At 36.7% G+C, this 26,165-nt stretch overlaps 2 protein-coding genes across 2 annotated transcripts in view; one reads left to right on the top strand and one right to left on the bottom strand.

Moving 5' to 3' along the window:
- The window catches only part of LOC100030106 (olfactory receptor 10J1-like), an 81,371-nt gene that overhangs the window by 27,910 nt on the left and 27,296 nt on the right, over positions 1–26,165 (top strand). The window lies entirely within an intron of this gene.
- On the bottom strand, positions 13,790–25,867 carry FCER1A (Fc epsilon receptor Ia). Its single transcript, XM_007481669.3, has 3 exons — positions 25,586–25,867; positions 21,217–21,471; positions 13,790–14,390 (listed from the first exon to the last, which is right to left on the bottom strand). The coding sequence occupies exons 1-3, from the start codon at positions 25,662–25,664 to the stop codon at positions 14,239–14,241; spliced, it is 486 nt and encodes a 161-aa protein (XP_007481731.2). The 5' UTR covers positions 25,665–25,867; the 3' UTR covers positions 13,790–14,238.

Consider the following 26,165-nt stretch of genomic DNA (forward strand, 5'->3'; position numbering starts at 1 on the left):
ACAATTTTTAATTCTTCTCCAGCATCAGAGTGTCAGAGTTGCAAGTCCTTCCCTTCTATCCAGCAGCCCAATGTGAGCACTTCCTCCCTTTGCTGTCTGGAATAATAGGGGAGAGTGAGTTAGGGGAGCTCATGGGGAGCTTGAAGGAGCAGTTTGGGCATGTGATCTCTGAAAGGTTCACCACTGGTGGTCTATGGGATACAGATGATTCCTAGATCCCTTTATTCAGCCCTAGTCTCTGCAGAGCTAGAGTCACATCTCTTCTGGTATATCTTAAATTGGATGTCCTTTACACCTCTTAAACTCGACATATCCCAAACAGAACTCATCGTGCTTACTCTCACAAACCCCTCTCTCTTCCAACTTCCACAGTACTTTCAAGGGCACTTAGAGTCCTCCCAGCTTCCCTGGCTGACAACCTAAGTGTTCTTGTCCCTCAGTATTCTGTTCTTCCCTCTGAATCATACCATATATTCAATTTATTGCTCAATCTTATTATTTCTGTCTCTAAATAGCTCTTCAATATATTTCCCTCTCCCACACATACAACTACAATCCTTGTTCAGACCCTCTTTACCTCTGACCTAAACTGCAATAGCCTTCTAAGCGGTATTAAGCTATCAAGTATCTTCCTACTCCAATCCACTTTCTACTCAGCTTTAGGGTGGCTTTTCCAACACCCATGTCTCACACTGTCCTCAATGAGCTCCAGTGGCTCACTTTTATCACTAGGATCAAACTCAAAGTCTCTCTTTGGGATTTGGAGTCCTTTACCATCGAGCCCCCTTCACTTATCTGATATTTGTACACTGTACTCCCCTCCATTCATTCTACAGTTGAGTGATGCTGGCTTATTTGCAGTTTCTCAAATGTTATTCACACCATTTCCAGTGTCTTTGTCTCAGTATTAGCTGTCCTTCATGGCAACGGCCCCCATGAAGTATGCTCCATGTTGGGTATTGGAGGGGGGTAGGAGGAGGGAAGGGAAAGAACATGAATCATATAACCACAGAGAAATATTCTAAATGAATGAATTAATTAAACTTAATTAAAAAAAAAAGAATGCCCCATGTCCTCCCATCTGCCTCCTACTTTCTCTGGCTTCCTTCAGGACTCAGTTTTACTCTTAGGTTTCTAAAGTTCTTAATTCCAAAGCTTAATACTTTCTCAGGAGACCTTTCCCAGTCTCTATCCACTGCTAATACCTTCCTTCCCTTGTCTGATTATCATTATCAATTCTGTTTATATCTTGTATATATCTAGTGATTCGCTTACCTCTCTGATTCAAATGTTTGATTCTTGAGGGCAAGGACTTTTTTTGCCTTTCTTCATCTCACACTGCTTAACATAGTGCCTGGTACATAGTAAAAACTTAATAAATGTTTATAGACTAACTGGCTGATGTCTCAGGCTCATATAGCTAGTAAGAGGCCAGGGTAGGATTTAAACTCAGATTTCTCTTAATTCGATTTAATTCATTAGTTGCTATTTCCTTGAAACCATGATCCTAGTGAGGCTGAGCATTTTTCCAGATGATAATATATTATTTATGTCTGTTTCCTAGTCTATCAAGGATATGTTTATTCTCTGCAACAATTTAATGAGAACAATCTGCATGCTGGCTTTATTTTTTAAACCTTTACCTTCTGTCTTAGTATTGGGAAATATCAGTTCCCAGGCAGAAGAACAATAAGTGTTAGCCAGTTGGGGTTAAGTGACTTGTCCAGAGTCATACAACTAGGATGTAGTTGAGGTCATATTTGAATTCAGGACCTCCTATCTCCAGGCCTAGCTCTCTATTCACTAAACCACTCCCTGCCCCAATCTTATTTGTTTTATCAATCCTTTGTGCAATGGGGTAGAAAATTATGATAGAATTTATGCTGAAAGGTCTGAGAGGTTAAGGATGACTGAAGGGAAGGTAGTATGATTCTGTCTGGAAGAAAGAAGATGGAAAATGAATAGAACACAATTACAAAACATTTTAACACAAATACAATCAGATCTAAAGTATTAGAAAAACATTAATTGTTCATGGGTAGGCCAAGCTAATACAATAAAAATTATAATTCTACCTTAACTAATTTACTTATTCAGTACCATACCAATTAAACTACCAAAAATATTTTATAGAACTAGAAAAAATAATAAAATTCTTCTGGAAGAACAAAAGATGAAAGCTATCTAGGGAATTAATAAAAAAAATGTGAAGGACAATGGCATAGAAGTACCATATATCAACTATACTATGAAGCAGTAATCAACAAAACAATCCACTACTAACTAAGAAATAGATTGGTGGATCAATGGAATATGTCAGAGATAAAAGACTTTAGTAATCTCATGTTTGATTAGCTCAAAGACCCCAGCTTTGGAGATAAGACCTCACTATCCAACAAAAAATGCTGGGAGTACTGGAAAACAGTATAGTCAAAACTAGGTATAGAACAAAATCTCACACCCTATATCAGTGATGGTGAACCTTTTAGAGACAATGTGCCATGCCTCAGCCCCACCCCTCATACCAAGTGCTGTGACCCACCCCTTTCCTTACCCCACATAGGGGAGGAGACAACACTCTACTCCCATTGGGCTGCTGGGCAGAGGGGTGGGTGAAGTGAAAAAATGCCATCAGGCACAGTGGAGAGGGGGAGGGGGACAGCTCCACTCAAGTCCCTTTGCCTTTCTAGTAATGAACTCTGCTGAGTGGAGGGGATGGCCCTCTTACAAAGAGCACTGTGCCTGCCATCTTTTGTACTCATGTCATAACTTCAAGTTCAGTGTTATATCCACTATGTCATCTTGCTGCCCACCATAAACTATATAATTAGTGAATTAAAAGTGTAATTCACTAATAAAAAATCAACATGAAGGGAGGCTTTATAGAGTAGCTGCCATACTAACAATAGTTAATGTTTATATTATATTCTTAATACCTTGAGATCTAGGAAGGAGAAATGGCATGGGAACAAATCTTGGAGCTAGGAATATCTCAATTCAAGACCTGTTTCTGAAGCATACTGGCTGTGACGATGAGCCAATTATGCCACCTCTTAATGCTCTGGGCAACTTCCATTTCTATAGATTTCAGAGAAGGTACTTATCTGCATGGGAAGAGGACATTTCCTCATCCTGAATTCCCCTAGCCCAAAAAAATTGATGATCCAGTCCTTATTCCTCATATACTTTATTTCATTTGTTCCTGATGCTAGTCCTATGAGGGATGCAATAAGATGATTATTTTACAGATGAGAAAACTTAGTCTCAGGAAAAGTAAATGATTTGTGTGGTTCACATTGTTAACAAGTGTTACAAGGAGGGTTTCAAACCCAGGAATCTCTTCATTCAAAATTCAAGACTCTCCCTAATGTCAAGATACCTTTCAATATATTTGAGGTCAGTCTTAAATGAATATTAGGAATTAAATGCCAGAAACTTGTAGTTAGGGGATTAGAATGTGGATGCCATTTCATATGAGCAAGTAATATGTGATAGAGGAATAATCCAGAGACTTTTAATGACAGAGCCTGGAAGACGTGAAAAAGTTTCCATCAAAGGCGGGGGATGGTTGAGAAGGTTTGGAATCTTGAGAGAAGAGATTCCAAGGAGAGACATTTGGATCACTCAAATCTATCTTGAGACAACCAAGGTGACAGTCTGATCATAAATTATCTCCTGAGCCATATAAAATCCCTCATTGAATTTAACTACCATTTCCCCCCAAAGATACCAAAAAGTATGGCAGAAACCTGAGAAGAATAAGAACAGCATCAGAAGATCTCACACAGCTCCTGTGACACCCTGAGTCTAGACACTGGCTCTGCTGTGACAGACCAGGAGGGACAAACCCTGAACCTCTCAGAGACCAGGCTGTCAAGCCTGAGTCTCTTAAATTTGAAGGGAGGGAAAAAGATATTTTAGACAGATACGGGTTTCCTTTCCCCTCTTTCCTATAGACCCCAACCTGCAGATATCTTTCTTATCATACCCCTAACCACAATTTGTTAGAATAAAGTTGTCAGTTATCCTAAATTGACTTCTTTGTCATATTAGAAGAAGGAGAGAGCTGATTTCTCTCTTTTTCCCCAAGCGAAGAGGTTCATCCACTAAAATCAGTTATTAGAGGGAGTAAAGGCAAGGTTAGTGGGGAGACATATTTGAAGAAGACTGAAGGGGGGGAATCCATCTCACCCTCCTTCTACCTTCTGGGCAGTTATCAATTCTTTCTCCATTGTAGCCAAATTAACCCTCTAATATAATTATGAACACATGAAGAAAGGAAGCCATGAAGAATTCTCAAGAGAAACCTCCTTGGGCTATGAATAGACCCAAAAGTAAGTGGGTTCTCAATGAGGAAATAGAAAAAAAATACCCCAAATTTCAATTAAATGCTGAGGAGCTCAAAGTTGTGATTGATATTTTAGGAAAGGGATCTAGAAGTTTTTGGAAGCTGTTTGCTAAAGACATAAACCCTACCTACTTACTATGAAATGTAGAGTGCCTTAAAGAAGGGTATTGGAGGCAAATCACAAAATGCTATCCTTCCCTTGTTCATAACCCTGGTTAAATTGTACTGGGTATAGTGCTGGTCACTGTTCTCTAGGGAGGAAAAATGGTGTTGGAGTACTCTCTGAGAAAGGTGTTTTAATGAAACAGCATTGCATCAGGATTCATTAGAACTTTGAAAGTTCACATTTTCATCTGTATGAATGCTTTCTCTATTAGAAAAGATTACAAGTCATTCTTGTCTTTATGAATAGTTTTAAAAGATAGTGTGATCCCAAGATTTTTAGTTATCCTCCTTAGCTTGTTTTCTAATGTTGAACTTCTTAGACTGACCCACAGTTTCATAGGTCTACAGTTCATCACTTGGGCCAGACCTGAAGCCTTTTCAGGATTACAGAAATTAACATAGATCATTCTCCTGTGGGTCTCTGTGTCACTTCCACATCATGAAGAGGCAGCAGAGTAGCACAGTAAATAAGAGCAAAATGACAAAGTAGGACTATTCTACCTAGAAAGGCCAAAAGGATTCTACTAAATCATTTTGACAAGTAGGTGGTGACAGTGAATGGGGAATGTTATTTTAATGCTGTAATATACCATAGAATTATTTCCACAGATACAGGATAATATTCTACAAATACAGAGCTAGATTCTCTGTCTCTCTGATTCTGTTTCTCTCTCTTCTCTCTCTCCCATCCTCCTTCTTTGACTATTTCTCTCACATGTACTCATAATATCCATTTTTTAATTTATAGAGTAGTTTCAGGATAAGCAGTTACTTTTCAAATGTAAATGTTAAGTTGTAAGTATTTAAAAGCAGGCTAAAATATGATTTATAGATTCATTCTAGGGTTTAATGGGAAAGTAGAATGTTTCAGATACACCCAACTTCTAGAGGTTGACATCATTAAGGAGTCCTTATTCATCCACCACATTTCCTTGGGCTTTATTATCAATTATAGATTATCAAAGAGAGATAGAATAGATAGTTGCCTGCCTCATGTGATTTCAGGAGTATTTTCAAGGTCCATTTATCCCTTTATGCTCCTCAATGGAGGGAACTCCACCATTACTTTTTAATTTCTTTGGCATAAAGCTGGCATATAATAAGTCATAATTTTATGATCTTGGGGTATCCTTTATATGATAATTCCCTTTACATAGCCTATAATTCAACTATGACTAAGTCCTTACATCCTTGGAAATGCCTATGGGACACTGATATTATGACTTTGGCTATTAAAGAATAGAAGCAGAATTTGAACTTAGACCTAAATTCCAAGTCAGAAGCTATATCCATTATCCAGGCTGCTTCAACATTGATATGAATGTTATTAGGAAAAATAATTAGAGGTAAGTTTTTAGTCACCTTTGTCAGAAAGAGAATATTTTTTTCTGAATGGGAGTTTTGATGGGAAAGGAATAGAGAGTGTGAGGGAACAGCTGGGCATTAGGTTTGTGGTTGCTATTATCAGAAATGTGAACAAAAGGGCTCATAAAGACAACTCTGAGAAAGCCAAAATCAATATTTTGCAATTTCACAATTTTTCTAAGGGTCTGACCTAGCTGACTTACATGGACCCTGAGTCTATCCTAAAGTTGTATTTCTTATTTTCTTATAAAACCATATGAGGAGGGCAACTGAATGTCTCAGTGGATGGAGAGCCAAGCCTAAAGGCGGGAGGTCCTAGGTTCAAATCTAGCCTTAGATACTTCTTAGTTTTGTGCCCCTGGGCAAGTCACTTAACCCCCATTGCCTAGCCCTTACTGCTCTTCTGCCTTGGAACCAATACATAGTATTGACTGTAAGGCGGAAGGTGAAGGTTGTTTTTTTTTAATCATATGAGGATTGAAATTACTATGTTAATGAAAGCTTATATTTCTACTTTAAGTCCTATGGACTAAATATTTGACAATGCAAATATTATTCATACTTTAGAGATAGCCTGAAACATGGAGAAGTTAAGTTCATAGTTACACAGCCAATTAAAGTTATAGTAAAGACTGTAACGCAGATCTTCTAAGCACAGTCACTATACCATTCTGCCCCCTTCAGGAAGGACATAGAATCATTTGTCCATGTAGAGCAATGGCCCATGGTCTCATGGCTTAGGACAAGTATATAAGGAGAGAGGAGGTCTCTTGACACTTTCAGTTCTACCTTGGTACCCAAATCAACTTCCTTTCTCTTTGGCATGGAAACGGAAATACCCAAGAGATACAGATATATTCCCTGGCATTGTGGGAATTTGTCTTCAATTCTTGGTGAAAGGAAGTGCTCATTCAACTCTTACTGAAATTGAAGTTGAGCTAGAATGAAGTCATCTGTATCCCAAAGATTAGAGACTCATAAAATGTCAGAGCTGGAAGGAAACTTAAAAGGAAAGGAAGGAAACTTTAATTTAGAAAGGAAAAAAAGAAGCTCAGATGTGGTTTCAGAACAGGGATTAGATATTAGTTCTGAAAAAACTGTCATGCCAGTAATGGCTTCCTCAGGGAAGGCAAAAATAAAACCTTTCTGTAGCAATAGATTCATCAGTTATCATGTAACTCAAAGCAAGGAGGGGGAAAAGCCACAAGGGTCTTTCAGATACATCCTGAGCCCATACCCAAAGACCCAAGTCAGTCCCTAAAAGTGTCCCCCAATCCTATCAGATGAATATAAGGAGTAATTATCTTGATTTGTTTCTCCTCCTTTCTGGGTTTCCAGATTTTCCTGCCCAAATCCCTGGACTCCAGAGCTAGAGATACTTTGAAAAGTGAGAGAAGATAAAACTTCATAAGGAATAAAAATTCCTGAAAATAGAATTCAAAAATGTTTCAGAAATCTATCATTTAGATGCTGCCTCCCCTCTCCCTCTTTCCTCCCCAAAGAAACCTTTTAACCCCCAAGCCAAGAGTAGGTAGGAGATATTGGGTAATTCTAAGCCTGCCTCTGCATCCTGAGATGAGCCTCATTCCCTTGATGGTTTATGAACTACAAATAATTTCCTGTAAAGCTATTCTCCATCAAATAGGTTTAGCATTCTGGTCCATCACTTTATCTTCCTCTGCACCTAAGGACTGAGAAAAAACATAGATCTTACCACTCTTGTACTTTGCCTGAAGAATTCTGTTAGGCAAGCAAGTTGCTCTCCCAGATAATCTACTGCTTTGAAACAAGCAAACTAGAGAATACTCTAGAGAGGATCCATTTATGTCTCCCCTTTCACCAGTCTGCCATAGGCTCATCCTTCATCCCAAGAACATCATCTTTAGCCTTTGCATATTCCTTTTTCTTGAGAAAACAATATCTTACCAACAGTCCTTTGAATTTTCTACCCAGAAGACAATTTCTCCTATTCAAGTCAAAGTCCCTGTCACTGGATCTTTGTTTCATTTCTAATTTTCATACCTTTCCATTCCAATGTGTATGAATTCCCTGGTATTTTCTCTCTAATGACTATCTCCTCACCTAACCTGAATCCTTATCCTCTCTTTTCTCTTTCAGAGGGAAGGGCCCTTCTCAGGGGCAAAGCTGAATTTTACCTTCTGTAGAAGAATTTACTTTTAAGGGATTTTCCAGCTTCAGATGGAAGCACCACTTCATGATCTACCTAGGCCTGCACTTGCTGACTTTGCATTTGTGTTTGAGGCAATTGCATCATTGTGCAGTTGTGACCAGCAATCTGCAGCCCTCTGTATTATTTAGTCATCATGGGGAGGAGAGTATAGATACAGCTGACTTGTGGGTCATTGTCAATTGGCCTTAGTATGTCCACTATTCTGGAGACCTGTGTTTGACCTTCCTTTCTTTGAAAATGCCAGCATTATCTCCCACTTTTTGGTGATATCTGGCTATTGGTTTTGGAAACAAAGAGATCACTGGTAACTTTGGAAAGAGAGTAGGTTCAGTAGAACAATAAGAATGGAAGCCACATTTTTTTAAAAATTTAAATTTATTTATTTATTTGCATTAAAATTCCAAGGTAACTCTCTCCCTCCCTTCTTTCCCCCACATTAGAGAAGGCATTATTTGGCAAAAAAAAAGATATGTATATATACAAAATTATGTCTTATTCTATTTATCAGTTCTTATTGTGAAAGTGCACATACAAATACCATTCTTCAAACATTATTTCTATTGTTATAATGTTCTGCTTAACTCTTCATAATTTCATATAAATCTTTTCCATGTTTTTCCAAAATTAACCTGTTTGCTAATTCTTAAGGCACAATAGTATTCTATCATAATAATATGCCACAACTTGGTTAGCTAAGAATATCCTCTCAATTTCCAGTTCTTTGCCATCACAAAGAGATTTGCTATAAATATTTTAGAACATATAGGTTCTTTGCCTTTTTCCTGATCATCTTAGGAAATAAACCTAATAGTGGTATTGCTGGGTCAAAAGGTATTCACAATTTTATAATTCTTTGGGTATAATTCCAGATTACTTTCCAAAATGGTTGGATCAATTCACAGTTCCACAGTTCAAACATTCAAAGAACAATTAATTTCAATATTACATAAACTGTGTGTAAAAATAGTGACAGGATGCAACCTTCTATGAAGCAAAATAATCCTCCTATCTATGTCAGGGAGAAGCAAAGCTGAGGAAGAAAAGTAAATACAAAAATTATGGCACTGAAATATTGAATCAAATATTAAGCTGTAATAATATTCTAAAAAGTTAAACATTATGACTGGGTTAGATAAATAGGATGACAGAATTGTCATTGTTAAAAAAAAACAATCAACATAGTAGACCACATTAATAACAAAATCACATTATTATATCAAGAGATGCAAGGGCAGCTAGGTAGCACAGTGGATAGAGTACCAAACCTAGAGTAAGGACGACCTGGCAAGTTCAAATCTGGCCTCTGATATTTCCCAGCTCTATGACCCTGGGTAATAACCTCCATTGCATAGCTCTTACCACTCTTCTGCCTTAGGACTAATACTAGGGAGATAAGGGTTTTTTTTAAAGAGAGAGATATATAGAAAAAGCTTTTGACAAAAGGCACATAGTAGGCACTACATAAATGCTTAATGATTAATTGTCAAAAATATTAAAAGGCATGGAAATGAATGAACCTTTCCTAAGGAATATAGTTTCTAGTATCTAAAAACACAAATAAGCATTATGTTTAGTGGAGGGAGAGGAGCTTTCCCACAAGAGTTGGAGGAAAGCAAAAATATCCAATATTTCCACTATTATTTGATCTGGCAGAAGAGAGGAGAGAAAGTGGAGGCAACTATTATAGATGGTCTTTGGGAGGAGTTTAACTTTTAAAAGCAAAAGAGATATAGGATGATAATTAGAAGAGATTGAAGGAACAAATGAGGGTTTGTTTTCCAAATGGAAGCAACATGAGCATTTTTGTAGGCAGTAGAAAATGGGTCAGTAGACAGGAATATGTTAAAAACAACTAATATGATGGGGATGATAGAAAGGAAAATCTGTTGGAGGAGATGGAATGGAGTGGAATCATCTTAACAGGTGGAATTAGTCTAAGTAAGGAGTAAGACAGAAGATATTTGAGTGACAGAAGTTGAAATAAGGGCAGTGACATAATGCTCTAGTTTTCCCAAAGGAAAATATGATGGAAAGAAAAAGTAGTCCTCTCCATGTTTTACTCTATTGATATTTCTGCCAGCTGTCAGTTTCATTCAGTTTTTTTTAGACTCTTACCTTCCATCTTGGAATTACTACTGTGTATTAGTTCCAAGGTAGAAGAGTGGTAAGGGTTAGGCAGTGGGGGTTAAATGACTTGTCTAGGATTACACATCTAGGAATCCAAATTTGAACCCAGGACCTCCCATCTCTAGGCCTGGCTCTCAATATACTGAGTAATCTAGTTGCCCCTTCCATTCAATTCTCATCTGATTTCTGCTGTTAACCTGGTTTTTCATTTGTCCAAGTATGTAATAATGGCTTGGACAATGGCTTTTAGAAGCAATAACCGTCCAAAGTGTTAATCTGAACTGAAGGTAATGGTTAAGAATCCTCTCTGGCCAGTGTGGCTAATAGTGTGATTGGCTGCCACATCTCTTTCATCTTTGTTCCATTTTCTTTTCAGCATTCAAACCAAATATATTATTGACCAGAGGTTTATTCAAAGGCAAAAGAAAAAGAAATGAGGAGCTGTATGACTATATACATTTTTCTGCCTTATTCCATGCTTTATCATTTTCTATTTCATATTTCTGAGCAAAGAGGTGGGAGTGGGTACCGAGAGTGGGTATGGAAGTAGGTGCTGTATATCTGATACATTCAACAATGAACCTAAATCTACTTCCACTATTTTTTATACTTTTTACTTATCCTGTCTTCCAGGGTCAAGCAGAACTTGTCTAGTCTTATTTCCTTCAAAGATAGCACTCATATGGTTGAAGTCAGTAATCACACCCCTGCTAAGACTTCTCTAAACTAATCCTTCCCAGTTTTTCCACCCAGTTTTCACCTCAATAGTTTGAGCTCCAGTTTCTACACCAGTGATATTATTTTAGATATGCTGACCTGTAAATTTCCATTCATTTTTTAATTTTTAAAATTTTATTTAATTGATTAATTTAGAGTATTTTCCAGGATTACAAAAATCATGTTCTTTCCCTCCCCTACCCCCAACTCCTCCCCATAGCCAATGCACAATTCCACTGTGTTTTACATGTGTTAGTGGTCAAGACTTATTTCCTTATTATTGATATTTGAACTAGGGTAATCATTTAGGGTTTATAACCCCAATCATATCCCCATTGACCCATGTGATCAAGCAGTTATTTTTCTTCTGTGTTTCTACTCCCACAGTTTTTCCTCTGAATGTAGATAGCCTTCTTTCTCATAAGTCCCTCAGAAGTGTCCTGGATCATTGCATTGCTATTAGTAGAGAAGTCCATTACATTCAATTGTGCCACAGTGTATACGTCTCTGTGTACAATGTTCTCCTGGTTCTGCCCCTTTATTCCTGGAGGTCATTCCAGTTCACATGGAATTCCTCCACTTTATTATTCCTTTGGGTACAATAGTATTCCATCACCGACATATACCACAGTTTGTTCAGCCATGCATCCCCTCATTTTCTAATTTTTTTGCCACTGGGAAGAATGAGGCTCTGAATATTATTGCACAAGTCTTTTTCCTTATTATCTCTTTGGGTAAGTGTGCAGAATAGAAGACACTCTAGGTGTGGTTTGATTCTCGAACAATGAGATAACAGCTTCCTTCCTTCTTAATAGTTATCACAGCCTTTCTGTTGTGGCTGGCTAATACTGAATTTGCACTTCATTAAAACCCACATTCATAAAAATTCATTAAGATCTTTCTCATAAAAACTTGTCCAGTGAAATCTTTCCATCATATGTAGAGTAGATTAAAAAAGCAACAACAAAGTAAAGGATTTCCTATTTATTATTACTTAATTTCATCATGTATTATCTTTATCATTCTAATCTTTGAAAACTTTTTGTATCCCTATTCTGTCATCCAGTGTATTAGCTATTCCTCTCAAGGTTATGCCATCTGAATATGTAAATTGTGGCATTTTAGATATGTAATTATTTGATTCAAAGGGACTTTATTGTGACATGTATTATAGATGGATCTAATTCCATTTTTTCACAGATTTTCCTAACAATTTTCAATTACTAAATGATCATCTTCTCTCTGATTATTTTTATGAACTTGGAGAAATGAAATACTAGACTTTTTATATTTGCATTTTTAAAGTTCTATTCCCATATAGCTATCATAAGCAATACTTTATAAAATAATTTGAAATCTGTGGATTCAATGCCCTATTTTTTGACTCATTCATCTTGATATTTTTGTCTATTTATTCCTCCATATTAATTCCACTAGCACTTAATCTAATTCTATGAAGTATTTAACATTTCTTTTACCTCTATTTAAATTTTAATGATGTCTTTTTATAGTACTTATAACCACATTAATACCAGAGTATTGGATACTTTTATTATTTTCCTATTTTTCAGAATTTTAAAATAATGTATAAAATGCTCACTTTTATTTTATCTTATGGCTTGAAGTCTTGCTAAAGTATTTGTTGTTCCTGGTGGTGGAGGTTAGCTTCCTTCAATTTTCTAAATAAGCCAGCATGTTATCATAAAATAAATATGTTAACTTGCACTTTGCTTATGCTTATTCCCTAAATTTATTTTCTTGCTATTTTCCTAACTATTGTTTCTAAAATCTACATTTTAAATAATAATGGTTATAATGGCCAATAGTACTTTATCATTCTCTTGATGAGACAAGACTGTAATACTTTTCCATTATATATAAAACTAGCACTTCATTTTAAACACATTCTATATTTATGTGAAAGGAAAATTCTTCCATTTCTATGTTTTTCAGTGTTTTTTCTTTACAAATGAGTTTTAAATATCTTTAAAAGCTTTTATGTATATTGTAGTATAACCATGATTTTATGATTACTCTCACTATTAAAGTTTATACACATAACACAAACATATCTAAATTGGTCCAAAGAGGGGAATATATATTTATATGTGAATGAGGTTCATGCTGCCTTCCCCCCACATCCTTTTCCACTTCTCTGTAAAAGCTCCTTCTTTCAGATCTCTTTTATGTGAGACAATTTTCCCAGTTTTTCTTCTCCCTTCCCCCTAATTGATTTTTCTTCTTTTTCACCTGTCCACTTTTTCACATGATCCCAAGATAATGGACTCACACCCACATCCTATTTCTGTGTAGAATCCTTCTAAGTGCCCTAATAACAATACATTTCTTAGACATTATATTATATTAGGCATCTTCCCATATAGAAAACTGAACAATTCAATTTTATGGAGTCCCTTATGATTTCTCTTACATTGTAGGATTCCACATAAGTCTCTGCTCCTCCTCAGGGTTAAGGATGAAGAGTGATAGCACAGAAGGGAAAATTCTAACATATTGATGCTAAGGAAGGGCTCTTTTAAATTTTTCTAGTTCTATATTCTTTTACAGGCAAAAAGAAATAAGACCCATAAGGAAAAACATATTTGCCCATGGTCACACAGGTAAAAAATGGTTGAACTAGAAACAGAATGTAAAACTACTGATTTCCAATGCCCTGATTGGGTCCCTGAAGTGATAAGCTTTTGGGGGGTTATTACTGCCTCTTTTCTTTTTGTTGTGCTCCTATAATTAATAGGCAAAGGATAATAGTTGTTTAAATGACAGCTTTACTACTACAGAATCTTCTTAGTGACTAAGTCCTGTCTCTGTACGTCATAGCTATTATGAACTCAAAAATGTACAAAACACTCATGAACTCCAAGTTAGAACAGTATCATTATTTCATATGTTAACACCCCCTTGCATAGTCATGAAACATTTTAGTTTATTTCTGTCATTGCTGTCCTTGCTTTACTTCACAACTACCCTCTTGGTGTGAGGGGAAAGATTAGGGCACTCTGCTGACTGAAGTCAAACAGAAGAAGGAAAGAAGGTGGACAGAAGTGAAAACTTGGAAAGTTCTGAAGCTCTATGTTTCAAGAACAAGGATAAAGGAGGAAGAGAATGATAGGAATAAAAGGAAGTAGATAATAGTAGACTTGAGGACTCTGAAAACAATTTCTTGAGTCCTATTTCCAAATGTCTGCTCCACGGTCTTGAAGCTCTGTTGCTTGTGTTATGACATCAGATATCAGTGAAAATGGCATCAAGAACAGGATCAAAATCAGGATCAGGATCAGGATCAGCCTCAGCATCAGTCTCAGGATCAGTCTCTTGGAGGACTTTTCGGTGCCAAAACTTTCTTCTTTTCAGAGAGATTATGGAGTTGCTTCTTTGTCAAAACCAATAAAGTTGTATCCACAGTAAACAGGATTCCCGTAACCAGAGGGAATAAGAATTGCAAGTAGCTGAGAGTACCTGGCAGAAAATTAGACACAGACAGTTCCTGATCTGAAAATCAATTTTTTTTTCAAAATGGTAATTGAATGAGGCTCAAGGCTTCCTTCCCTTACTCATGATTCTACATGGTCTTTAGATGCAGAGAAGGAATGAGGAGCAAGAGGAAGACATTCAATGATTGTTAGGGAGTATAAATACTTTCTCATAAACCTCCCCCTTTCCATAAACTGACCACTCCTTTGGAACCATGAATTGGAAACATAATCTAACAATTGATCAATCAGCAAGAATTTATTAAGACATGCTATATTATAGGCACTGTCCTAGACCTTGGGAATGAAAAGATTTAAGTGAATCAGTCTCTTCCTTAGAGGAACTTATATTCTATCAGGAGAGATAGAATAGGAGATGATACTAACATCTGGAGAAATTCAGTAAAGCCCCATGCAGAAGAAGTTACTCAAGTATCATCTTTTTAAAAAGCCTTTATCTTCCATCTTCAGATCATTATCATGTATTGGTTCCAAACCAGAAGAGTAGTAAAGACTAGGTAATATGGTCACACAGCTAGGAATTGTCTGAAGCTAGATTTGAACCCAGGACCCCCCCCATCTCTGGATCTGGCTCTTAATCTACTGAACCACCTGGCTGTCCCTTCAAATATAGTACTGAATGAGACTAAGGATTCTAAGAGGCAGAGGAAAGAGGTAAAAACATGGAGAAGAAGAGCAAAAATAAATTGATGAGATTAAAGGAAGTGGGAAGTGATATAATTAAGAAATAGGGGTGAAGGTTAAATTATAACTGACACTAAATGCCAAAGGGGTCTAGTCCTAGAGATGCCAGAGAGCCACTAGTGTTTATTGAGTAGATAGATGACATAGCCAGACCTGAGATTTAGGAAATGAAACCAGAAGTCATAGTGGGTAGGAGTGGGGATAGATAGATTAGATTGGACAGAGATGAGGTAAAGTCCAATGAGAAGGTTAATTCAGCAATCTGGATAAGAACTTTGTATTGAATGACTGAATTAGAGTGGGTTAGTGGCAAGAGGAGGATACATGTAAGAGAGGTTAGATGGAAATAAAATTTGGCAACTAATTAATTTTACAGTTAAATATTGAAGAAACAAAAATATCACAGGTTACAAATTTAGATGACTGAAAGGATAGTGGTACTTCTTAACAGAATATTAATGTTTACAAGAAGAGGATTGGATTTAAAGGACAATATAATGAATTTCCTCTTGTATATATCTAGCTTAACATTTTCTAGGGATATCTAATTTAAATATTCAATAGGCATTTGGTAGTATAGGGATGGAACTCAGTATAAACATTAGGGATGAAAATGTGAATCAGAGTCATCTGCATAGAAATGATGACTAAATCCATGGAGGTTTATGAAATCATCAAATGAAAGAATGCACGAAAAGAGAAGGGGGTCCATGGTACTTCATGTAAAATTGAAAATCTGTTATCCTAAAAAAGAACTACATTTCCCAGGAGCCCTCTGACTTCCTGTCATTACATACTTCCTGTAGACAGGGGGATATTAGGTGGGGATGTGGAGGGTCCCGCCTATTTGGCTTGATGACAGTGAGCCTGGTGGTGGTAAGGTGGGGGTCTGAAATGGCTTATCAGTCATGGGCACGTGGTCATGGTCTTTTTATTTGTTACTTTTTTATTTCTTTATTTCTAATGATCCCTAATAAATCTACAAAAATATAACATTTTACTACTTGAGATTTAATTTTAATTTTTACATTGATGGCAACTACTAGTTGGAGAAGAACTCAATTATTTTTAAGATAGATTTAATTTAGATTTAATTTTTTTAAGTCACATTTCTCCTGCCAAGGCTTTTTGCCCACCCCACCCACCTACCCTCGCAAACTCCAAGAGAACTTCAAACTCTATTTGGAGCTGCTGCCTTTTTCTTTCCCTACTTTTTCCCAGGTCACTTTTCCTAAAAGCCAGGCTATTTTGAGCCAGGGGACTCTTGGAGAAGAGGAGATAAGACATTTCTCTCACTCATCTGCTTGAGCCCATGTTCCTCAGTTCCTTGCTGCTGCCTCTGGCTTTGCTGATAATGCTTACTCCTGATCTCTGTCCCCCAACCCCAATCACTCCTCTGGACGCAGCCCCAACCCTGGGTCCCAGACTGCTGGCAGCTGCCACTGTGTCTTTACAACTCACAAACTTGGAGCCACTCTCTGGGCAACTGGAAAAACTGGGGTGTATTTGCCGTAGGCAACAATTAGCCTCCTAATTCCCTCTCCATGTGGCTGGGGAAACAAACTTCTCCCTAGTATTTTATCTCAGAGGGGAAGAGAAAGGGGGAAGGAAGGAAGTTACTCTTCCAAACAGGAAGTAAATTACAAGCATGGCATACTCTATGAAAGATCAGTACCTCACCTATTTCAAATACCTTCTACCATTTATGAGGACACTGATTCACCTTTTACATATATATATATATATATATATATATATATATATATTCAGGGGAGAAATTAATCTCCCTACAACTCTTTGCCATTCTGTCCTGCTCTAAGATTCATCTAGTTTGGGATTCCTCAAACCCATGTTCTCCCTCACTATGGGAAATTCCAGAGTTCTGACAAAAGGAATCAGAATAGATAGAGAAAGGAACTTTAAATCGACTGGAGGTAAAAATTTTAAACCTCTTCAGACTCCATTGTTTTATGAAAGTCTCTGTATTTTATTGTATTTTGCTGATTTCTTTAAGATTTAATTTTGTTGTTTTAAGTTCATATATTAATCTGATCAATACTATTCTATTACACTGAATCATTTTAGTCTACTGTGTTTTAACTATTAGATATATTGTTACCTTCCCCCTATGACTACTGAACAAATATATTAAAAGCCCATAAACAGCTCCCCCCCCCATTTTGCATTTGTTAATTGTCACATAGTTGATGAATGGACTCAACCTGGCTAACAACCTTTGAAAAATTTAATGAGCTGAATATTTCAAATTGATTTTAAGGAGTCTTTAGACATGATTTTTAGATATTTTTTCTTTCAACAATTCTGACTGAGCATTTTGCTTGCCTCTGAGTTATTTGTAATAAGAGGTAAAGAGTCCATTTTAGTAGCTGAAGTGAAGCACTATTATAATCCCCCCTCCACATTTGTAAAAATGTGAATGGATGGGACATAAAACAGTCTCATGCCAAAGGAGCTAGGAAATCGATCCCAGGGCATGGTTCCCCTGTATGGCTCCCAAGAGGGAGCATCTCTCATTTGTAACTCATCAGCTTACTCTACCTTCCACCAGAATGATCTATTCTTGGTCTTGTTTTTTAGACCCAAAATCAACAATACAGAGGTTTGGTTTTTTCTAGATTCCTCTGCCACATTTTTGTAATGATGGCAGTAATAGATTAAAAAAAAATCTCTGTCAAGGTTGAAAGATTGCTACAACTGAAAAACTTCTGACAAGTATCCATTAAATTCTAAGGTTTTTCTTTTAGTGTACAGCAGATTCATGTAAAATATAATAGTGGGTTTGCTTGCTATTGTCATTAAATGGGCTATTATAACTTTGGGGATTTTGATACTTTTTGAATGTGCATTATCTGTTGCACTACTGTTCTTTATAAAAAGCTGTTACTTTGTGAAAATCATTTGCTCTCAACTAAGGTGGCCAAGTTTGAAGAGGAAATGGATCTCATTTTTGATGAAAAACCTTTGTATTCTTCTTTCCTTAGATGACACAGTGCTGCAATGATTGTAAACTATATATTTTTGATTTTTAAAACTTTTTATTATTGTTTTTCCTTACTTGTGCAAAATAGTATTTCAGTTTTATTTTTTCTCTCCTTTTTGTATTGAAAGCACATCACCAATATTGAGATTTTCTTTAATTTTTTTTATTTTTAGTAATATAAGTTTAAAATACATTTGTTCTAATATTAATGCATACCCAAAAGCTTAGACTATAAAAATGATGCCATTGATTGTTTAAAAGAATTATGGGACTTTGCTTCATGATTCTGTCTGATTCCAGAAGAAGGGAATATACAAAAGAGCCACTATACAGTGCTAAAGAAGCACAAAACTAAACTGCATAGTGCCAATTGAGCACAAGCTCAAAGAGACCAACCAATCTCAGTGGGATTGATGAAATTTTGAGCCAAGACAAGAGGACTTGAACTTGTTTGGTGTTCAAGGTTGAGGCTATTTTGCATATGTCAAAGGCAAGTCTTCCTTGTCCCACATCCTACCAAGTATCTCAAATTTGACTCCTACCTGGTTCCTATAATCTAGTCCCTATTCTATTTTTCATAATGTGGAAAACTTTCTATAGTTCTGGCTACATTGGGTAAGTGCCTAATTGCATAAATCACTTTAATTGGGCCCTATTCAAGGGCCTCTTATAGGTTTATTTTTCCTTTACTTAGATTTTTTTCACATAAGACTTTGATAGTCTATATTTCATTTAGAAATTATCTTTTCTCTTTTATTTGGATTTTTTGATGTTTTTTATTTCTCTTGCCAATTGATTCGCATACTTCATAACTCAGCCATGCATCCCTAAGTGATCCCTGTGTTTTTCAACACCCTCTTCAGGGGTGAATGTATAATTGTTCTAAAATGCAAAGTTTTAATTCTTTTGAGAGTAATTTTAGGTTAAAAAACATGTTACCTCTCTGAATCCAGAAAGGGAACTGTTTGGAGAAGGCACCATTAAGATGCCTGCACAGACCACACACTGAACCAGAAAGAGTGAACTTTGGGATGTGGTGATTTGAACTGTGTGGGGTTGAATGCATTTGTTTTGTATGTATACTATTATACTGAAAGAGATTGCCCCATAACTGGCTTTTTGTCAATGCACCTAGCAATCCTTGGTTTTGTTCTCTTTTCCTCTTATCCTCAAATTGTTGTAATTTCAAAGTTGGTTATGTTTACAAGATCCATTAGAGAATTTAGTCTTCCACGGATCTTGGGGGGGAGGGGATGTAAAATTGAAAATCTGTCACCCTAAAAAAGAACTACATTTCCCGGGAGTCCACTGACTTCCTGTCATTACATACTTCCTGTAGACAGGGGATATTAGGCGGGGATATGGAGGGTCCCGCCTCTTTGGCTTGATGACAGTGAGCCTGGTGGTGGTAAGGTGGGGGTCTGAAATGGCTTATCAGTCATGGGCACGTGGTCATGGTCTTCTTATTTGTTACTTTTTTATTCCTTTATTTCTAATGATCCCTAACAAATCTCCTAAAATATAATATTTTTATTATTGAGATTTAATTTTAACTTTTTCATTCATATCATTGAAGTATAGCCACCAATTAAGAGCAAGATATTTTTATGATCTAGCAATGGAGAATAAGAAGTAGCAGGAAAGGAAAGGAGAGAATAGTGTCAATAGTATTCAAGAGAGGAGAAAGTATTCAGCAGGAAAGGATGGTCAGTTGTGTCAATTAGTTGGAAAAGGTCAAGAAAAATGAAGATTAAGAAAATGTCATTGAATTTGACCACTAAGAGGTCATTTGTAACTTTTGACATGGTATTTTCATTTGAGTCATAATGTTTGAAGCCAAACTGCAGGGAACTGAGAAATGAGTGAAAGGAAAAGAAGTGGTAGTATGAAGTTTATAAGATTTTCTCATGGAGTTTAGCTGAGAAGGGAAGAAAAGCTATAGAAAAATAATAACTGGATATGGTGGAAACTGTGAAGGTTTTTAAGAATGACTACATGGCATTCATACCAACCACTACTAAACTAAAGGGCCTTTTCAAGATAATTCAGAAGCAAAGTAATTTCCTCCACAAAGGACTACCAAATATATCTAAAAAAAAAAAGTGAACAGAGGAAATGGAATGGGACCACTTAAAACAAGGAGCAGAGCAACACATTTGAAGTTAGTTATTAATTGGCCCATTGGTCATTCAACAAATGATTCAGCCAAATATTTACAGGATATGCACTATTTTAAAAAGGAGGGTTGGTGTAGGTGGCACACTTTCTAGCTCCGACATTAAATCTGTTAGATTTTATATGCAAGGGACAAATTAATCTCAATAAGCCTTGAAATTGATACTGCTAATGTCTCCCAAATAGGTCAGAGTAATCTCCAATTAGGTAGAATTTCTAGGAGGTCCTTTAATTTCCTCAGAAAACTTGACAAGAGTAAGTTTCTCTATAGATCATGAAATTATATCACCAATTGCTTCTGGGAGTAGTCTGCTCTTGATCCCTTTTCATCCTCTCTCCCCATTGACATTCTACTCTTCATTGCCCTTCCAGTTTTAATTGATAGCCTCTACTCTCCGAAGTATGAGATAACCTTCCATGTCCTAGAGCAGTGATGGCGAATCTATGGCATGGGTGCCAAAGGGCACTCTCTTTGGACATGAAGCTGGCCTCCCTCCCCACCCAGAGTTCTTTACTAGAAAGGCAGAGGGACTCGGGAAGAGCTTCTCCCCTCCCCCACTCCACTGCACCTGGCAACATTTTTTCACATCTCTCACCCCTCTGCCCAGCAGCCACTCCCCTTCCCCTCTCTACACTCACTGAGGACATTCCTCACTTCACCCACCCCTCCACCCAGCACCCCAGTGGGAGTACTTTCTCCCTTCCCTGTGTGAGATAAGGAGGAGGGCAGAGCATGCCTGGCACTTGGTGGGGGGGAGGCATGGCAGGCCTGGGGATGGGGGTGGGCACAGCATTTGATCTGGGGGATGTGGTGGGGGAGGGGCCCAGCACTCCATCTCTAAAATGTTCACTATCACTGTCCTAGGGTATAACATTAGCTATTTCTGTGGACCCTGCTGATTAAATGTTCCTTACCTTGATTTTAGCTCACCTTTGAAATCAATATATAGAGGTTTTGAGGTGTAGGGTATTCTCCATAGAATGCCAGTGCAGTAGTAGTAGCCTCTGTTCTGGACTGTGGCATAAGAGATGTAGTATTTGTGGTTCTCATACCAGTATTTTAGGGCTTTGTTATTGTGGTAGTAAGTCACCTTGTAGACAGTTCGATTCTTCCAACCATGGCAACTCAGGACTAATGGTTCTCCCTCTTTTATGATTGCAAGTGAAGGCTGGAGAAGTAGCCAGTCTGAAAGTGGCATAGACAAAAACTTCATGACTTTTCTATGGTTTTGGCATCCTCTCCCTACAGTATTGGAAGAATGGAGGGTGGGAAGAATGGGGATTCATCCAGAGATTCATTTAGACCAAAGTGTTCTTAACCTCCTTAGTATCATGGATTCATTTGACAGTCTGGTGAAGCCTAGGGAACTCTCCTATGGATCCCTCTTCAGAAAAAAAAATTAAATTATTACTATTATTATTTTTAAATTGATTTAGGAATTCTTCAGTCTGAGACATTACTGATATCTTAAACCTATTTAAAAGCACTTTTTAAACTAAGCTACCAGACAAGCCAAGCTTTCAATGGGAATATTAACTTATGGGAAAATCTATTCTATTCTCTTCTATTCATCCATGAAAAAATCATAGTTCCTAGGAGAAAGAATGCTATCCACACCCAGAGAAAGAATTGTGGGAGTAAAAACACAGAAGAAAAACACCTGCTTAATCACATGGTTCGATGGGGATATGATTGAGGATGCAGACTCTAAAACAATCACTCTAATGCAAATATTAATATGGAAATAGGTCTTGATCAATAATACATGTAAAACCCAGTGGAATTGCTTGTTAGCTCTGGGAGAGAAGAGGGGAGGGAAAGAACATGAATCATGTAACCATGGAAAAATATTCTAAATAAATAAAATAAATAAACTTAAATTAAAAAATTAATTTGTAACAAATGAGGAAAAGATGTTGAGTTTAACTGCAGCAATTTCAAAATGGGAAACAGAACATTTATAATACCATGATTATCACCTTTTCTTGAAAAAGTTATCAGATATTATATATATATATTTTATCTAAAAAAATCATAGTTCCTCCTTTTACCTTTTCCATAATCCATCCAAAGCATGGGTCATGACTGGCTAACCATCCACACTGGAATTCTTTTTTCTTTACTTATGATCACCAGCATCTTCTACTTCCAGCCCAAATCCCATATCCATTAACACAGGAGATAACATTGTAGAAGATAACCATTGTGGACATGTGACTTAGCATTTGCACACTGGGTGCTATAATCCTTGATTCTTCAGCAACCACAGTTACCAAAGACCCAGAACATCAAGTTCTTATCACCAAAGTTCTTGGTACTGTCAAATGCTTCAACATCAAAAATGGATATGATTTTCAATAGGAATGACATTAACATTAGACAAATGACATTAGAAAATATCTATTATTACCATCTACTTTGCCATTGCATCCTTTGTTCCATCAAATCTTTCCATAATATTTGCTACTGAAACCTTTTGTATGTTATTCCCATCAGAATATGAGTTCCTTGAAAGCAACGACAGTCTTGCTTTTCCATTTATATATCTAGTGCTCATAAGAGTCTTTTTATGAGTAGTTAATAGTAGTAAGTAGTTAATAAATGATTTTTATTCATTCATTTTATTCATTCATTCATTCATCCATCCATTCATTTATTTATTGCTAGGGCAAGATATGGGAACATAACTAAATCTTATTATTTAAGCTCCATAACAGTGGGGCCTGTTTTTACCTTTCTTTGTCTACTCAATTTTGTAACTCAGTATGCTTGGCAAATAATGAATGTTTAATAAATGCTTGTTTATCAAAGCTTTTAGAGATTAGTAATATATATAATGACAGAACTACACAAGGTTGAAGTTGGAAAGGACTTCAGGGGCCATCTAGATGAAATTATATCTGAACAAAAATTTCCCTTGTGACATTGCCAACCACTTCACATCCTGCCTTTGAATAAAGACCTCTAGGAAAAGGAAACCTGAGAAATTTATTCTACTTTAGGATAACTCTATTAAAAAGTATTTTCTTATATCAAGCTGAAATCTGCCTTTGTCACCTTTACTCTCAAATTCTCACCTCACTCACAGATAAATCTAATCACTATTTCATATGAAAGTTTATCAGATATTTAAAAATAACTATTGCATATTCCTTAAGTTTTTTTTTCCTTGCTAAATATCCTCAATTTCTTCATCTGAACCCTATGGATTGTGGTCTCAATATTATTTACTGTCCTGGTTGCTATCTTCTGAAAAATAATTGATTTATCCAGTTATTTCCTAAAGTAAGGAGCTTAGAATCAAACATGTAGTCTGACCAGAGCAGATTATAATGCCATTATCACATAACTAAAGCTGGAAGCTATGTCTCTCTTAATACAACTTATTTTAGTTGTCATACTGAGGTTATTTAGATTATCTTATTGACTCATTGAGATCATTAACTCTTTTTCCAAATCCCAAGTTCTTTTCTAAACACATTCATACGCACACACATGGAAAACTGTTACATATTCATTTCTTTTACATGTTTTACTTATGAAATTGAGTTTTTAATTCAACTCTGAGGATTTAGATTTATTTACTAAATTTGGACATAATAGAGCAGATGATAGATGTAAAGCTAGAAGGAACCTCTAGAGCTTCTCTAAGCCATGAATGAGAAGTTAAAAAGCAGGGAGGCTGTCACTTGTTTAAGAGCATGCAGGTAACAAACATCATGGAAGTATTTTAAATGAGGTTCTCTAATTCTCAAACCAGAGAAACCCCCTATACCATGTTGATTGTCCAGCATTAAAATTGTCAAAATCTTTTTAAATTTTAACTCATCATCTAATGTTAGCTATCCTTCCAGCTTGGAGCCACTTGCACATTTGATAAGCTTGCCATCTGAGCATTTAACAAAGCTGTGATAAATGCTAGCTTCAGTTTTCTCATCTGACATATAGCAATAGCTCCTATCTCTCAAGGTAGTTGTTAAGGGTCAAATGAAATAAAATATGAAATCATTATGTAAATCTTAAAATACTATATAAATGAAAACGCTACCACCACCACCACCACCACCACCACCACCACCATCACCACCACCACCATCACCACCACCACCACTACTACTACTACTACTACTACTACTACTATTACTACTATTTCTACATGGTGTAACTTTTTCCAAGTAAGGTGCTTATGATGTGCAAGGCAATGTTGCCATCCCATGGTCAATTCAACCAATTCCTAATTTACCTGGTAAGAATTTGGAGAGAGGGTATGGCTGATGACTTTGTGTAAATCTGCCTCACAATTCCAATTTACCCTCAAGTCATCATGCCATGATGTCATTGGTCCCCTTTAAAACAAAGGATGAACAACAATCTACTTATTAGTGTTATCATAACCCACATTTAATCCACAAAATTAGTGTGAGCTCGATTGTCAAACGTTTTATTAAAATCTTGATAAATTTATAGATTGCATTTGATCATTCAATTAGTCTTTTAATCCTACCTCCCAAAATTGAGATTAGTTGGGCGTGATATATTGTAGATAAAGATATGCTAACTATATGATTCTAGGTGCTCTTGCACCAAGCTCCCTCCTGTAAGGTCTCAGAGCAGCCCTGCAAGCTGTCCATGACTGAAGCACTTTGTGACACATGACTGATTAACACCTTTTAAAGGTTCCCAGGTGAACCCTACTATGAAAGAAAAGTGGATCCCTTCAATCCAACCAGTCCTAAACTTTGTACAGAAGAAAAGGGGATTTTAGTGGAGAACTATCAAGTGTGGAGAATCAAAAAAACCTTTCCATAAAGCCAGATGAGAAAAACCACTAAAAGGGTGCTTTTTCCTTAACCTGTCTCCTAACTTTCTGAATTCCATGGAGGATGGTCAAGAGGAAAAAATGACATGGATATTCAGTCTATTTGGGTCAGCTGCAAGTCAACTATAAGGCTCCTTGAGATTTCAGGACAAGCTGGCATTGCCAACTGCTCTGCTATAATGTCCAGGCTTCTGGGCATTGTACCCTCTGGTTTGCTTACATACCCCAAGAACCCCTGAACCTTGACATCCTAATACATAATCCATAATTCACTTAGAACATTCATACCTATTCATCTTTCCAGCAATTTTGTTGATGTTTATGTCTTGTTTCTCCTAATTAGAACACAAGCTCCTGGATAGGAGAAGCCTATCTTGTTTTGTTTTGTTGTTGTTGTTCAACATTTAGCATACATTACACACTTGATAAATGCTTTTTCATTTAACTCTTGTCTCAGATCTTCCTAGGTCCAACACTTACCACTGTAGATGCCCAGATACACAGGGTCACTGAAGGCAGAATCACCATTCTGGCACATATATTCTCCACTCATATTCATGGTGGCAAAAGTGATGTCATAAGTAGGAGTTTGGACTGAGATGCTAGAGCCATTGTGGAGCCACTGGGTCTGATTGCTCCCTGAAGTGGTGAATCCCTCACAGTGAAGTGTCACATTCTCTCCTATGAAAATTCTCCATGAGGGATTCAGGGAGAGTATAGACTTTGAAACAGCATCTATTGATCATAGAGCAAAAAGAGACAAAGGAAAAAATATTTGTAAAATTTTCAAGACTCAGAAATTAAGATAATTCAAAAATCCATTAGATTGTCAACTAAATTGTCCTGACTTGCTCTAAGGCCTGGATGTTCTGGGTACTGGGGAGGTCCAGAAGGAGAGAAGTTCCTGACTTCCTAGCTCTTCCATAAAAATCTAATAATCTATTCTCTATTGTCATCCTTTTTCACCTCTCTGCAGCCTCGAATGCTGTTTATCATCCTCTTCTCTTGATATTCTTTTATCTAGGCTTTTGTGACACTATTTTCTTTTGGTTCTCCTCCA

This window comes from Monodelphis domestica, chromosome 2 (assembly GCF_027887165.1).
Source record: "Monodelphis domestica isolate mMonDom1 chromosome 2, mMonDom1.pri, whole genome shotgun sequence".
Taxonomy (NCBI): Eukaryota; Metazoa; Chordata; class Mammalia; order Didelphimorphia; family Didelphidae; genus Monodelphis; species Monodelphis domestica.

Bases quoted from the DNA above. Each gene is read 5' to 3' on its own strand.
- FCER1A (XM_007481669.3), bottom strand. From the start codon at position 25,664: ATGAATATGAGTGGAGAATATATGTGCCAGAATGGTGATTCTGCCTTC. The intron at 21,472-25,585 runs GTAAGTGTTGGA...TGCCACTTTCAG, and splicing joins GTATCTGGGCATCTACAGTG to ACTGGCTACTTCTCCAGCCT. The intron at 14,391-21,216 runs GTGAGCTAAAAT...ATTTTCTGCCAG, and splicing joins TCTATATATTGATTTCAAAG to GTACTCTCAGCTACTTGCAA.